The 16,795-nt window shown below is 39.4% G+C and overlaps 1 protein-coding gene across 1 annotated transcript in view; it reads left to right on the top strand.

The window, feature by feature from the left end:
* LOC126081627 (proliferation marker protein Ki-67-like) overlaps positions 1-16,516 on the top strand; it is a 29,849-nt gene extending 13,333 nt beyond the window's left edge. Inside the window, exons 5-8 of the mRNA XM_049893571.1 lie at positions 9,713-9,941; positions 12,780-12,961; positions 14,293-14,407; positions 16,410-16,516. Coding sequence (XP_049749528.1) covers positions 9,713-9,941; positions 12,780-12,961; positions 14,293-14,407; positions 16,410-16,516 — 633 coding nt within the window. The remainder of the gene's footprint in view (positions 1-9,712; positions 9,942-12,779; positions 12,962-14,292; positions 14,408-16,409) is intronic.
* The last annotated feature ends 279 nt before the right edge of the window (positions 16,517-16,795 follow it).

The raw sequence follows: 16,795 nt of genomic DNA, 5'->3' as shown, positions 1-16,795 counted from the left end.
TGCTTTCAGCCAGGATCCATCTGACTTCAGCAGTGATATCCCTGGTTCTGTGTGCTCTTCTGAATCCAGCTTGTATTTCTGGCAGTTACCTGTCGATATACTGCTGCAGCCACTTTTGAATGATCTTCAGCAAAAATTTACTTGTGCGTGATATTAATGATAGTGTTTGATAATTTCCACATTCAGTTGGATCACCTTTCTTGGGAATAGGCATAAATATAGATCTCTTTCAGTTGGTTGGCCAGGTAGCTATCTTCCAAATTTCTTGGCATAGATGAGTGAGCACTTCCAGTGCTGTGTCCATTTGTTGAAATATCTCAGTTGGTATTCCATCAATTCCTAGAGCCTTGTCTTCTGCCAGTGCCTTCAGTGCCGCTTGGACTTCTTCCTGGTTCCTGCTCATATGGTACCTTCTGGAATGGTTTAATGTCGACCAATTCTTTTTGGTAGAGTGACTCTGTAATCCTTCCATTTTCTTTTGATGCTTCCTACATCGTTTAATATTTTCCCCCATAGAATCCATTAATATTTCAACTCAAGGCTGAATTTTGACTTCAGTTCTTTCAGTTTGAGATATGCTGAGTGTGTTGTTCTGCCCGTTTGGTTTTCCATCTCCAGGTCTTTGCACATGTCATCATAATACTTTAGTTTTCTTCTCGAGCCACCCTTTGAAATCTTCTCTTCAAGTCTTTTACTTCATCATTTCTTCCTTTCTCTTTAGCTACTCGGTGTTCCAAAACAAGTTTCAGAGTCTCTTCTGACATTCATTTAGGTCTTTTCTTTCTTTCCTGTCTTTTTAATGACCTCTTGCTTTCTTGATGTATGATGTCCTCGATGTCATTCCACAACTCGTCTGGTCTTCGATCATTACTGTTCAACTTGTCAAATCTATTTTTGAGACGGTCTCTAAATTCAAGTGAGATGTACTCAAGCTTGTACATTGGCTCTCATCAACTTGTTCTAATTTTCTTCAGTTTCAACTTGAAGTTGCATATGAGCAATTGATAATCTGATTCACACTTGGCCCCTGGCCTTCTTCCGTCTGATGATATTGAGCTTTTACATCGTCTCTTCCCACATATGTAGTCAATTTGATTCCTGTCTATCCCATATGAGGGGGTCCACGTGTATAAAAAAAAAAAATTTTTTTTCTTAGCCACCTTTTATGTTGGTGAAGAAAGGTACTTGCCATGAAGAAGTCATTCTTGAAAAATTCTATCATGCAATCCCATGCATTATTTCTATCACCCACTACCGATCCTTGTTTCCAAGTTTCGCGTTCCAATCTCCAATAATTATCAATGCATCCTGATTGCTTGTTGGATCAATTTCAGACTGCAGAAGTTGGTGAAAATCTTCAATTTCTTCATCTTTGGCCTTAGTGGTTAGTGTGTAAATTTGAATAATAGTCATATTAACTGGCCTTCCTTATAAGCATATGGATATTATCCTATGACTGACAGCGTAGTACTTCAGCATAGATCTTGAAATTTTTTTTTGATGATGAATGCAATGCCATTCGTCTTCAAGCTGTCATTCCTGGCATAGTAAACCAGTTGTTCTTCGGATTCAAAATAGCCAACACTAGCCCATTTCAGCTCACTAATGCCTAGGATATCGATGGTTATGTGTTCCTTTTCATTTTTGATGGCTTCCAATTTTTCTAGATTCATACTTCATACATTCCACGTTCCAATTATTAATGGATGTTTGCAACTGCTCCTCATTTTGAGTCATACCCCAGCAGCAAATGAAGATCCCTAAAGCTTGACTCCATCCACGTCATTAAGGTCGACTCTACTGTGAGGAGGCAGGTCTTTCCCAGTCGTCTTTTGAGTGACATCCAACCTGAGGGGCCCATCTTCTGGCACTATATCAAGCAACGTTCTGCTGCTATTCATAAGTTTTTCACTGGCTAAATCTTTTCAGAAGTAGACTTCTGGGTCCTTCTTCCTAGTCTGTCTTAGTCTGGAAACTCAGCTGAAACCTGTCTCCCATGACTGACCCTGCTCATATTTGAATACCAATGGCAGAGCTTCCAGCATCACCGCACCATGCAGGCCCCACAGTACAACAAACTGACAGACACGTTGGGGGATATTAGCAATAGGAACTTTAATTTCAAGGTCTCCACTGTTGATAAGTATTGCTTCTTACCTAAGGCATAACCTTAATGATGAGACTGCTGCTCATCAGCTTCTGTGGGACAAAGGTAGTTTTTGAGGAATAGCAAACACTGCCCACCATCTTTCCTTATTTGTACGTATAAGGAAACTGTTATATATTCAACTGTGTCCCCCAGAAATGTGTGTCAAATTGTCTAGGCCTTCATTCCCAGTATTGTGTGATTGTCTGCCATCTAGTCATGTGAAGTGATTTTCCTATGTGTTGTAAATCCTACCTCTATGATATTAATGAGTTCTGATTAGCATTAGTTATGTTAATGGGGCAGGACTCAATCTACGAGATTAGATTATGTCCTAAATCAATCTCTTTTGAGATTTTAAAGAGAGCAGAGATACAGGGGGACCGTATACCATCAAGAAAGAAGAACAAGGAGAATAGTGCATCTCTGTATTGATGACAAGGACCTTCCCCAAGGCCAACAGAGAGAAAGCCTTCCCCTGGAGTTGACACACTGAATTCAGATTTCTAGCCTCCTAGATCATGAGAGAATAAATTTCTCTTTGTTAAAGCCATCCACTTGCAGCAGGTATATCTGTTATAACACTACTAGAGAACCAAGACAGAATTTGGTACTAAGAAAGTGGGGTGCTGCTCTAACAAATACCAAAATGTGGAAGCAGTTTTGAAAAGTGAATGGGGAGAGGCTGGAAGAGTTTTAAAGTGCCTAAAATTAAAAGCCTAGATTGCCTTGAAGAGACTGTTGGTGAAATTATGGACATCAAAGAAAATTATGTGAGGACCCAGAAGGAAGTGAGGAGGGCCATTACACTGGAGACAGCACAGAAGCAGCAGCAGAGAAATGGCATTAGCAGTACCTGGAGACCGGCGCAAGATGGCACTGGAGCTGACACATGGAGCAAGAGAGCAGAGTGCCTTTGCACAGGAAGATTCCTGGTGGACTGGGGTGCCTATGAGCACTTATTGGTGGAGCTAGGCTTGACAGCCCAAGGACCAAGAGAGCTGTGTGCCTCCTCGCAAAAGTTTTCTGGTGGAGTGGGGTGCCTCCAGGCACTTAACGGTGGAGCTAAAGAGCTTTGAAACACTGGCCCAAACAGGGCACATGCAAGCAGTGAAGCCAGAGGGGCAAAGAGGCCAAGGAACCAGTAAGCAGAAGCTGAAGAGACGGGGAACACAGGAAGCAGAACTGCCTCAGTCTCAAAGTTTAGAGACATGACTTCTAGGGTCTCAAAGAGTGGAGTCATCACTCAGATGGACTAGGAGAATGGGGCTGCCCACATGCAAGGGAGCAGTGTTGCCTTTCCACTGGGCCTGGAAGGTGGAGCTGAAGCCCAGAGCCCAAAGAGTGTGGCCAATACCAGAGTCTGGAGGGCAGGGCTAATGTTTAATTGGATCAGAAAACAGAGGATTACTTTCAAGCCTAGATTATTTTCAAGGCTAATGTAATGGATTCAGCTGACTTGCTTGGTGCCTGTTATCCTTTCTTTACCTCCAATTTCTCTCATGTGTAATGGAAATGCCTAGCTTGAGCCTGTTCCACAATTGTACTTTGGCAGCAGATAACTAGTAAACTAGATTTCACAGACGAAGAGAAATATTTTGGATTTTGGATGTGGACTTGATTTAAGACCTTTGTTACGATATGATGCGGTGAATGTGTTTTCCATGTGGCAAGGACATGAATTTTGGGGGGCCAATGGGTGGAATATTATGAATTGAACTCTGTTCCTCAAAAATGTGTGTCAGTCAGCAAAAGCAGTGCTCAGAGGTCAATTTATATCGATAAATGCACACATACATAATGAAAAGCCAAAACCAGAGAACTGTCCCTACAACTTGAACAGATAGAAAGGGAGCAACAAAAGAATCCATCAGGCACCAGAAGAAAACAAATAATAAAAATTAGAGCTGAACTAAATGAATTAGAGAACAGAAAAACAATTGAAAGAATTAATAAAGCCAAAAGCTGGTTCTTTGAAAAAATTAACAAAATTGATAAACGATTGGCCAGACTGACTAAAGAAATACAGGAAAGGAAACAAATAACCGGAATCAGAAATGAGATGGGCCATATCATAACAGACCCAACTGAAATTAAAAGAATCATATCAGATTATTATGAAAAATTGTACTCTAACAAATTTGAAAACGTAGAAGAAATGGATGAAATCCTAGAAAAATACTACCAACCTAAAATAACACAATCAGAAGTAGAACAACTATATAGACCCATAAAAAAAAAAGATTGAGAAGGTAATCAAAAAACTGCCAACAAAAAAAAGCCCTGGCCTGGACAGCTTCCCTGCAGAGTTCTACCAAACTTTCAGAGAACAGTTAACACAACTACTACTAAATGTATTTCAAAGCATAGAAAAGGACGGAATACTACCTAACTCATTCTATGAAGCCAGCATATCCCTGATACCAAGACCAGGTAAAGACACCCCCAAAAAAGAAAATTACAGACCTATATCCCTCATGAACATAGAAGCAAAAATCCTTAACAAAATTCTAGTCAATAGAAATCAACAACATATCAAAAAATTAATCCACCACGAACAAGTGGGATTTATACCAGGTATGTTTTTTTTTTTTATGCAAGGTTGGTTCAATATTAGAAAAACCATTCATGTAATCCACCATATAAATGAAACAAAAGACAAAAACCACATGATTTTATCAATTGATGCAGAAAAGGCATTTGACAAAGTCCAACACCCATTCATGATAAAAACTCTCAGCAAAATAGAAATTGAAGGAACATTCCTCAACATGATAAAGGGCATTTATACAAAGCCAACAGCCAGCATCATTCTAAATGGAGAGAGCCTGAAAGCATTTCCCTTGAGAACGGGAACCAAACAAGGATGCCCTTTATCACCGCTCTTATTCAACATTGTGCTGGAGGTCCTAGCCAGAGCAATTAGGCTAGACAAAGAAATAAAAGGCATCCAGATTGGCAAGGAAGAAGTAAAATTATCTCTATTTGTAGATGACATAATCTTATACACAGAAAACCCTAAGGAATCCTCAAGAAAACTACTGAAACTAATAGAAGAGTTTGGCAGAGTTTCAGGTTAGAAGATAAACATACAAAAATTACTTGGATTCCTCTACATCAACAAAAAGAACATCGAAGAGGAAATCACCAAATCAATACCATTCACAGTAGCCCCCAAGAAGATAAAATACTTAGGAATAAATCTTCCCAAAGATGTAAAAGACCTACACAAAGAAAACTACAAAGTACTAGTGCAAGAAACTAAAAGGGACCTACATAAGTGGAAAAACATACCTTGCTCATGGATAGGAAGACTTAACATAGTAAAAATGTCTATTCTACCAAAAGCCATCTATATATACAATGCACTTCCGATCCAAATTCCAATGACATTTTTTAAAGTGATGGAGAAACAAATCACCAACTTCATACGGAAGGGAAAGAAGCCCTGGATAAGTAAAGCATTACTGAAAAAGAAGAAAGTGGGAGGCCTCACTCTACCTGATTTTAGAACCTATTATACAGCCACAGTGGTCAAAACAGCCTGGTACTGGTACAAGAACAGGCACATAGACCAATGGAACAGGACTGAGAACCCAGAAATAAATCCATCCACATATGAGCAGCTGATATTTGACAAAGGCCCAGTGTCAGTTAATTGCGGAGAAAACAGTCTTTTTAACAAATGGTGCTGGCATAACTGGATATCCATTTGCAAAAGAATGAAACAGGACCCATACCTCACACCATGCACAAAAACTAACTCCCAGTGGATCAAAGACCTAAACATAAAGACTAAAACAATAAAGATCATGGAAGAAAATATAGGGACAACATTAGGAACCCTAATACAAGGCATAAACAGAATACAAAACATTCCTAAAAATGTCGAAGAGAAACCAGATAACTGGGAGCTCCTAAAAATCAAACACCTATGCTCATCTAAAGACTTCACCAAAAGAGTAAAAAGACCACCTACAGATTGGGAAAGAATTTTCAGCTGTGACCTCTCCGACCAGCGCCTGATCTCTAAAATCTATATGATTCTGTTAAAACTCAACCACAAAAAGACAAACAACCCAATTAAAAATTGGGCAAAGGATATGAACACGCACTTCACTAAAGAGGATATTCAGGCGGCTAATAGATACATGAGAAAATGCTCTCAATTATTAGCCATTAGAGAAATGCAAATTAAAACTACGATGAGATTCCATCTCACTCCAACAAGGTTGGCATTAATCCAAAAAACACAAAATAATAAATGTTGGAGAGGCTGTGGAGAGATTGAACTCTTATGCACTGCTGGTGGGAATGTAAAATGGTATAACCACTTTGGAAATCTATCTGGCGTTTTCCTAAAAAGTTAGAAATAGAACTACCATACAACCCAGAAATCCCACTCCTCGGAATATACCCTAGAGAAATAAGAGCCTTCACACAAACAGATATATGCACACCCATGTTTATTGCAGCACTGTTTAGCAAAAAGCTGGAAGCAACCAAGGGGTCCATCAGTGGATGAATGGATAAATAAATCATGGTATATTCACACAATGGAATACTAGGCGTCGATAAAGAACGGTGACGAATCTGTGAAACATTTCATAACATGGAGGAACCTGGAAGGCATTATGCTGAGTGAAATTAGTCAGATGCAAAAGGACAAATATTGTATAAGACCAGTATTACAAGATCTTGAGAAATAGTTTAAACTGAGAAGAACACATCCTTTTGTGGTTATGAGAGGGGGGAGGGAGGGAGGGTGGGAGAGGGTTATTTACAGATTAGATAGTAGATTAGAACTACTTTAGGTGAAGGGAAGGACAACACTCAATACAGAGAAGGTCAGTGCAACTGGACTGGACCAAAAGCAAAGAAGTGTCCTGAATAAACTGAATGCGCTCTTGAAGGTCAGCGGAGCAAGGGTGGGGGTTTGGGGACTATGGCTTCAGGGGACTTCTAAGTCAATTGGCAAAATAAATTCTATTAAGAAAACATTCTGCATCCCAGTTTGAAGTGTGGCGTCTGGGGTCTTAAACGCTAACAAGTGGCCATCTAAGATGCAGCAATGAATCTCAACCCACCTGGATCAAAGGAGAATGAGGAACGCTAAGGTCACAAGGTAATTATGAGCCCAAGAGACAGAAAGGGCCACATGAACTACAGACTTACATCATCCTGAGACCAGAAGGACTAGATGGTGCCCAGCCACAACCGCAGACTGCCCTGACAGGGAGCACAACAGAGAACCCCTGAGGGAGCAGTAGAACAGTGGGATGCAGACCCCGAATTCTTATAAAAAGACCGGATTGAATGGTCTGACCAAGACTAGAAGAATCTCGGCGGTCATGGTCCGCAAACCTTCTGTTGGGCCAGGACAGGAACCATTCCCGAAGTCAACTCAGCAGACATGGATTGGACTGGACAATGGGTTGGAGAGAGATGCTGATGAGGAGTGAGCTAGTTGCATCAGGTGGACACTTGAGTCTATGTTGGCATCTCCTGTGTGGTGGGGAGATGGGAGGGTAGAGGGGGTTAGAAACCGGCAAAAAGTTCACGAAAGGAGAGACTGGAAGGAGGGAGTAAGCTGACTCATTAGGGGGAGAGTAAGTGGGAGTATGTAGTAAGGTGTATATAAGTTTATATGTGAGAGACTGACTTGATTTGTAAACTTTCACTTAAAGCACAATAAAAATTATTTTTAAAAAAATGTGTGTCAGCTTGGCAAGGCCATGATTCCCAGTATTATATGATTGTTCACCATTTTGACATCTGCTGTGATTTTCCTGTGTGTTGTAAATCCTACGTCTATGATGTTACTGGAAACCCTTGTGGCATAGTGTTTAAAAGTTGGGCTGTTTAGCAAAATGTCAGCAGTTCGAGTTCACCAGGTACTCCTTGGAAACCCTACTCTGTCCTACAGGGTCACTATGAGTCAGAATCAACTCGACGGCAACGGGTTTTTGTTATGATATTACCGAGCTGGGATTATCAACAGTTAAGTTAATGCAACAGGACAAAATCCACAAGATAAGTTGTGTCTTAAGCCAATCTCTTTTGAGATATAAAAGAGAGAAGCAAGCAGAGAGACAGAAGGTCCTCATACCACCAAGCAACAAAAGCCAGGAGAGTAGTGCATCCTTTGGACCCAGGGTCCCAGCTCCTCGACCTGGGAAGATTGATGACAAGGTCCTTGTCTAAGAGCAAACAGAGATAAAGCCTTCCCCTGGAGCTGGCACCCTGAATATGGACTTGTAGCCTCCTAGACTGTGAGAGAATAAATTTCTGTTTGTTAAAGCCATCCACTTTTCGTATTTCTGTTGTAGCAGCACTAGATAATCAAGAACAGAAACAAACCCAAAATTTAGCTGAATTGTGGGTAGAAGTGCCACCAGCTGGTGTGGATGAACTCTTTGTTACTGGTGTGCTATAAAATAAGTATTACAAGTGAGTACTGAGACAGTATTATAGCAAATTGACAGAGTAATTATTTGGCAATTGAGTATAATAATAAAAATGGGCTTCTATTGCCTCCTTTTAAATTTTTGGCAATTCATATGTATTTATTGTAAAATTATTAGTTCTCGTCATATTGGAAATAAAATACTGCTCACTCACATTGATAGTTTGAGAAGCCAAAAAATTTGAAATTGGATAAAGAAATACATTAAATTATTTGCTTTGGTAGATTTTTGAATTGCCCTCTGTAATAATTCAGATGATATAATTTTCCTCCTTTGAAACCCCATTAGATTTTAACATGTTTTTTAGGATATCCTTTAGTTGCTCCGTCTAACCCCCCTCAAAATTTACATATGCAAAAATGTGAAGGTACTATTTATGGGGTGTGCCAGGTAATGTTCCGGAATCTGACTCATATGTTCCACGATTGCAGTGCCTGGGGATACCCAGTTTTCACTCTTGCATTCATTTCTGGGAAGAAGCCCTGGTTGCACAGTGGTTAAGGCATTCGACTGCTAAACAAAAGGCTGGTGGTTCAAAACCACCAGAGGCTCCGTGGGAGAAAGGTGCGGCAGTTTGCTTACATAGAGATTACGACCTGCAGTCAGCTACAGGGTTGCTGCTGTGAGTCGGAATTGATGGGAGAGATTTTTTTTTGTTTTGGTTTCGGTTTCACTTCTGCACTTTCATATATACACACACTAAATGGACCTAAACTTATGAGTCCTATAGACAGTTACTGATAACCCTGATTATTAAGTTCTAATTCTGTGCCTATGCTGGGTGAACAGATAATTACTGTTGGTGATGATTAATTTTAGCTTTGCTTCTTTCATATATTGGAAGACATATTTAAGGAAGTTATGAAAATCTTTGAGGTTTTATTTAAATAATTTTAATCCTCAAGTTTGTTTTTCATTACACCATTGAATATTTAAAGTCAGCTAATAAATGCTTGTATTATTTCTCAAGTGAAGTTTCTAAAAGTCAATAGGAGCAGTTTGGTAAAGAATATAATCAAAAGCAAGAACATTTTCATAATTATAACTTTCTGTATTTGGAAGAAATTTTTATCGCTGTTCTTATTTTGCCAATTCTCAGGAGCCACGAAGTTTACTTGTGCCTGCAAACTCTCCAGAACTGTCTGAAGAGAACAGTCCTACTGATACAAAAGTTCCACTGCACCAAGAAGATTTCATAAGGAAATTACTAATAAATATTGATCAAAAAGTTAACAGTGCTTCTCTGCAGAAGTCTGCAATGAGCTTGGGATCTCCTATTATCAGTGTAGCTGACGTTAGCAGCTCTTATGATTCTTCATCAGGCATTGGTAAGTTTACTTTACCTTAAATGTATTTTTCCCAAAATTTTACACATCTAATTTTTTTTTTTTTACCTTATATATAGAAAAAAAAATAGACGTGAATTAATAAAATACCTTAATTCATTCAGGACTGATTTGCTGCGTGGTAGACACTCTACTAGGCATCAAGGGTACATGATTCTTGTCTACAGTGATAGATTATTAGTGAAGACCTAGATAATTATAACCAGGTGTCACAGAGGAAGTGCAGGTGGTTAGGGAAGTAAACAGGAGGGAATGAATATCCAGGGAGATAAAAAAAAATAAAAAACAACCATTGCTCTAGAATCAATTCTCACTCATAGTGACCCTATAAGAAAGAGGAGAACTGCTCCATAGGGTTTCCAAGGCTGTACATTTTTTACAGAAGCAGACTCTGACATCTTTCTCCCACGGAGCTGATGGGGTGTTTGAACCACTGACCATTCAGTTAGCAGCCAAGCACTTAACCACTGTGCCACCTTTCCATCTCCTATGACCCTTTGCCGTCGATTCAATTCTGACTCATAGAGACCCTATAAGACAGTGTAGAACTGTTCTATAGGGTCTCCAAGGAGCTGCTTGTCTATTCGAACTTCGAACCTTTTTGGTTAGCAGCTGAGCTCTTAGCCACTAGGCTACCAGGGCTCTCTTTCATCTACACCAAAGCAGAAAGGAGACTGCAATATTTTATGCAAATAACAAATGCCTTCTATATTTCTTTGCCAAAGGCTCCCTCCCCTTGGGATGTATTTTCAGAAGCCCTGATATGCCATTTTTTCCACATGTTGCTGTAAAAAAATTAGCATAATGTGCTTATGAAAATACATTGCAGGGTAGGGAGAGGTTGGCAGACAAATATAGACCGTGGGTGTTATTTTCTTAAAAATATAGTAATTGCTTTTAAAAGGGGATATGAACTACAAAGCAACCTTATCATGGGAGTTTAATCCTAGGGATCAAGTCAAAAGAAATCCTTGGGAATCTTTGAATTTATGTGTGGCTCTCATGTTTTTTACATTGTATTCTCAGGCTACCCTACAAACAGTTTCTTGTAAAACAGTGAATTAGTATGGTATACCATGGATACTTTCAATTAAAATAGGAGATAAGACTTACACAGTGGTAACTGTGTGCTAGGCACTCTTCCACATGCTTTACGACTTGAAACTTTTTGATCCTTAGTGCAATAGGAATTATCATGTGGTAGGTAATGCATTTATCTCCATGTTACAAATGGGGACACTGACAAGGTCACACAGTAAGTGGCAGTGATATGACTTTGACAGTAGGCTTGGTAGCTCCTTGACATCTGCTGTATTTATCAGGGATAGTAACAATGGGCTCAAGCATAAACAAGGATGTGAGTGTGGAGCAGTACCCGACAGTGTTTCCTACTGTAATACACAAGGTTGCTATGAGTCGAAACTTTCTAGATTGGCACCTAACAACAGCAACAGCTTTTAGAAAGGAAAGATCTCCAGTGATCCTAGTGCAATGATCCCAGTATAAAGTCCTCTGGCTCCCCAGAGGGCTAGTATATGGGAGACATGTGTTTGTCTATCAGATAGACAAGTACATGTCAGTCAAAGTTTTCCTAGTAGTCTACAAACGGGAAGCATCACTTAGACAAGGGATTTATGCTGACCAGTCCTTCACACGGATCATGTGGTGGGGCTGAAGTTGTGGGAGGTGCCTGTCAGATTCATCTGGAGGACTTTTCACAGGTCATAAATTCTCAGGCCCGAAGGAGCCCTGCTTGCCCAGTGGTTAAAGGAGTTGGCTACTCATCAAAATATCAATCATTTGAACCCATCAGCTGCTCCTCAGGAAAAAGATATGGCAGTCTTTCTTTACATAAAGATTTCTGCCTTGGAAACAATATGGGGCATTTTCTACTCCGTCCTATAGACAGGATTACTACGAGTTGGAATCGACTCAATGGCAAAGGGTTTGGTTTTTTGGGTTTGGTTAGAGAGGATTGGGGTGAGGCCCAAATACATGTCTTTTTCAAAATCTCTCTGAGGTCACTGCTAAAGCAGGCATCTTCATCCTCCTCCTTCCTCCAAGGTGAAAACCACTGCTTTGGATTAATCAGTTTATTAAGCTATGTCTAGCTAGGATGTTTTGGTATTCTGCACGAAATCATTGTCCTGTCCAGTTGGGACTGAACTCTTAGTAGTTTGTCCTCAGATCCCTCGTGAACGCTTGAAGCAGTTTTACCTTCATCAACATTACTAAAGAGTGAAGCTGTGCTGTTGATTTTAGGTTTTAATAAATTTTAAATAGAATAGTTATAAATAGTATTTTATAATTTTTGTAATGTTTTAATTAGTACCATATACATGATTTTTTTGTAAGTAATCATGATAAAAATTGTTTTGGTACTTATTTTAAAATTTTTATTGTGTAAACAAGTAACAAAAAGCTCGTCATTTTAACCATTTCTAAGTACATACAATTCAGTGACATTAATGACATCCACCATATTGTGCTACCAATAATTAATAGTAATTTGGTATGAATTATAAGTTTATAATTGTAATTGTTATAAATTAAAGGAGCCCTGGTGGTGCTAACGGTTAAGCACTTGTCTGCTAACCAAAAGGTTGGTGATTCAAACCCACCTTGACTCTGTGGACAAAGATCTGGCAATCTGCTTCTGTAAATAAAGATTACAGCCAAGAAAACCCTATGGAGCAGTTATACTCTCTCACATGGTGTCACTGTGAGTTAAAATCGACCGGACATCATCTACCAACAAGTATGGATTTGTTTTTTTCATTGCATTTTCCATGCCTTTTTTTTTTTCCTTTATTATTTAAGAAGAAAAGAAGAAAGAACAAATACCTTTACAGAGAAAGAGGGTCTCCTTTGGTGGCACCCTTAGACCAGAAGTATTTGATAAACAAATGCCATCAAACATGCCTCTGAGAAGAGGAGAAACACCTAAGAAAAACAAATTTCTTGGGACCCAGCTTCCGTCTATTCTAAAGAAGACTGTTAAGGTAAATTTTCCTGTATTTTCACTCATATTTCATGTGTACATACTTGGTACAGGGTCTTTCCAAACTCCTGACACAGGAAGGGTTTCAATTAAGTCATTTTTTGACAAAATAAATAAATTACAAAAAAGTCTAAAGGAAAGCTCATCCATTTGGACGCTGGACAATAAAAAGCTATGTTGTTAACTATGGTTGTAATACAGGCCAGGCACAGATAGGCCATGGAGCCTTTCCACTGAATAGCAAAGCTTCGTTAGGTCCCCTGACAGCCACTCATACGGGGACACATAAGTGGCCTTGCAATTCTAGTAAAAATTTACCACTGAAGATAATTTGGGTGTATCTTAAAAAAAAAAAAACATAAAACCCGTTGCCATCGAGTTGATTCTGACTCATACCGACCCTATAGGGCAGAGTAGAACTGCACCATAGGGTTTCCAAGGTGGATTTGAACTGCTGACCTTTTGGTTAACAGCTAAGCTCTTATTCACTGTGCCACCAGGGCTCCAAAACATAACCATATGGACTTTTGTATCATTTTGCTTTAGAATTCTGAGACTATTTTAAAGTCTTTAATTGTTGGGTGAAGAAAAGGAACCTTGTATGACCGAACACGTCTACTATATGTCATCAGCTATTTAGAACCTTTTATCACCTATACCTAGGTTATGTTGTCCTCTCTCGTTTTTAGATGTGTATAAAGGTCTGGCTCCATAGCTCACCTTCATCTAGGGCCTATGAAGTCCCTGCTTTCTTTTTGCACCAAAAGGAGTGGTGAGGGATGGGTGGTTTCCTCCCATTTTGGGGGGACTTAGAAGTGAGCAGCCCACCTTCCATATAGACCAAAGGGGATCAAATAGCCACGGGAGATATTTCTTCTGATCGGGACCAGAGCATTCTTGCCCCTCGCTCATCAGGAGGCTCCTTCCATCTTCCTCCCTGAAATTCCTCCCTGAAATTCCTCTATTGTTTTCTTTCTTTTTCCTCTAATGAGTGGGAATGACAGCCATCTCTACCTTGGTCTTCACATACAAGGTAAAAAAAAAAAAAAAAGTAGCACGGCTAAAACATGTGTTCCTTTATGATTTAAAAAAAACTGAAATTCTTAGTTAACTAGGCACTAGCAAACCACACATTAAAGTTGAAAAACAGGACTTTCAAAGACACATAAGGATATAAGGAAAAAACAAAGAAGCAATCATACTCCACAGATATGAGGTTACAATATGAGTGGCTTTTACTCGTCAATGATATTATTATTTAACGTAATATTATGTGTGCTTTTATGTTCTGAGTTTTGTTAATTTTGTTATTTATTTATTATTTATGTACAGGTGCCAATGGACCAGGTTCCAAATGTGTTCAGTACAGGCTATGGAAACACTTCCTGTACGACAACAGCAGGGACAGCTTCTGTGGAAAATCTAAAAGTTCCTGAAGATTTTTCAGGTAACAAAGTCTTCCCTCCCCATTTCTGCTGTTATGACACCCCCCCAAAAAAAACCCCAGTGCCTTTGAGTCGATTCAGGCTACATCATTATACTTTGTTAGTATAAGTCTGTGCTTATTATTTATGCATTTGTTGTTGCATTGCTTGTGGAACTTAACTGCTAAGTTTGTTGTTGTGTGCTGTCAAGTCAATTTTGATTCATAGAGACCCTATTAAGTTTACCCCGTGAGAATACACACAACTGGTCCTTATATTTGCCTATACCATATAGGGTCGCTGAGTCGGAATCAACTTCACGGCACTGGGTTTGGTTTTTTGGTTTTATCACCTTTATTGGAGATCTCTTTTTCTTTTTTTTTCTACTTTCCCACATGCAGAAGAATAACTGTGTAGTCTTCTTCTTCTGTCTTCAAAACTCCGTTAATTTTTTTTTTTTTTTTCAGAGAAGGTATGGTGGTTATGAATTCCCACAACTTTATTTGGCAATGTCTTGATTTCATTCTAATTTTGAATGATAGCTTTGCTGAGTAAAGAATTCTTGGTTGATAAGTCTTTTCTTTCACTACTTTAAATATGTCATTCCATTACTCCTGGAGCCCTGATGGTGCAGTGCTTAAGAGACCGGCTGCTAATCAAGAGGTCAGCAGTTCAGATCCACCATCCACTCCTTGGAAATCCTACGGGGCTGTTCTACTGTGGCCTATAGGATCCCTGTGAGAATCAACTAGATAGCAACAAGTTTGGTGTCATTTTCCTCCTGGCCTCCAGGGATTCTGAGGAGAAATCCACACTAATTCTTATCAAGGACCATTATATGTTATATTGTACTTTACTCATGCTGCTTTCAGGACTCTCTCCTTGTCCCTGGTTTTCAAAAATTTTATTAAAAATATATCTTTGTGTAGACCTCTTTGTATTCCTTCTTTTTGGAGTTCACCTGGCTTTGTGTATTTTCAGGCTTGACTCCTCATTCAGGTCTGGGAAATATTCTGCCATTATATCTTGGAAAATTTTTATAGCTCTTTCTATCATTCTGGAAATCCAAAAATCCTAATGTTGGCTTCCTTAATTGAGTCCCACAATTCATTTGGCTTCGTTCGCTTTTTGTTGCTTTTTTTCTCTTCTTTCTCTTGAGGCTTGATATGTTTAGTTACCCTGTCTTCTAGTCCAATTATTCTGTCTTCTGTCTTCTTGAATATAATTTGAATCCTTCCCTTGTATTTTCCATTTCAAGTATTTATTTCAATTCCAGTTTTTTTTTTTTTTAATGATTTCTGTATTCTTCTTTTGAGTTTCTTGTTTGTTTGTTTTTTCCTGATTTTCATTAGTTTGTTTCCTGTGTGTTCTTTACTTTCTGTGAGGATATTTAACATTGTTTGAAGGTCCTCTGTTTTTCACACTAACCTGGCCTACATAAAACTAATTTTTGCTTTTTTATGGTTTTCTTTTAATTCAGACATTTTCTCTCATGTTCATGGATGTCTTTTTTTGTGTTTTGTTGTACTTGAGGCATTTGAGTATATTATTGAATTAATTCCAAGACTCAATCTTCTCTTTTTCTAAATCATACAATTTTCCCGCTTTCTCCTTATTTCCTTGCTCTTCTCCAAATATCAAACTCACTCTTGCTATCAAGTTTTCCAGCACCGACTCAACAGTTCTGGGGACTTGTGTCCCCTCCCCTCTTCAGTGGGAGTGAACCAGGTAGTTTTTTTGTTTGTATTTCATGGACTGTGCTTGCTTTTTCCATCTTGTATGCTGGCAGGATAGGAGGGAACCCTTTAATGAGATACAGAGTTTCCTTAGGCACCCAGTTTTAGGTTTGTGTGTAGTCTTCTCTGCCTCCGGTACCCATACATATGGCTGTCTGGCTAGCTACAGAGTCCAGGTCTCGCTGTATATCACACTCTCTTCCTTCCCAGGAACCACATGGTCCCAGATTTGACATGTCCCTTCTTAGGTCTGAGTGCACTAGCTTCACTGTTGTCGGTGCCCTCTCAGGTGGCTGGCTGCCTGTAGAGCCCTGGTCTCACTCTGTGCTGCATGATGTTCCCTTCCGGGAATGCCAGGGCACCAAGGTATCAGTGTGCCAAGGTGCCCTTTCCTAGGACCACTTTCCTATGCTTGCCTGTCTATGGGGCCCCAAATGGTGCTTGAATGTTTGAAAATTCCAAGTCTCACTGTGCTCTGTACTGGCTTCCACCCTCCCAAGTTGGCCGTGCTGTGCCTGGGAGGAGCGTGGGGTGAAGATACTCTGTGAACCCTGCTCTCTGGCAGTTAGCGTGTTACCTTTTACTTGATTCAGACTTCCCTTTGGTCCTCTAGTCCTTCATCAGTTGTCTGGAATTCTGAGGGTATTTAATGTTCCAATATGTTCTTGTTTTATT

The sequence above is a fragment of the Elephas maximus genome, chromosome 8 (genome assembly GCF_024166365.1).
Source record: "Elephas maximus indicus isolate mEleMax1 chromosome 8, mEleMax1 primary haplotype, whole genome shotgun sequence".
Taxonomy (NCBI): Eukaryota; Metazoa; Chordata; class Mammalia; order Proboscidea; family Elephantidae; genus Elephas; species Elephas maximus.
Note: the sequence above shows the minus strand (reverse complement) of the source record. Positions and strands in the feature narration are given on the sequence as shown.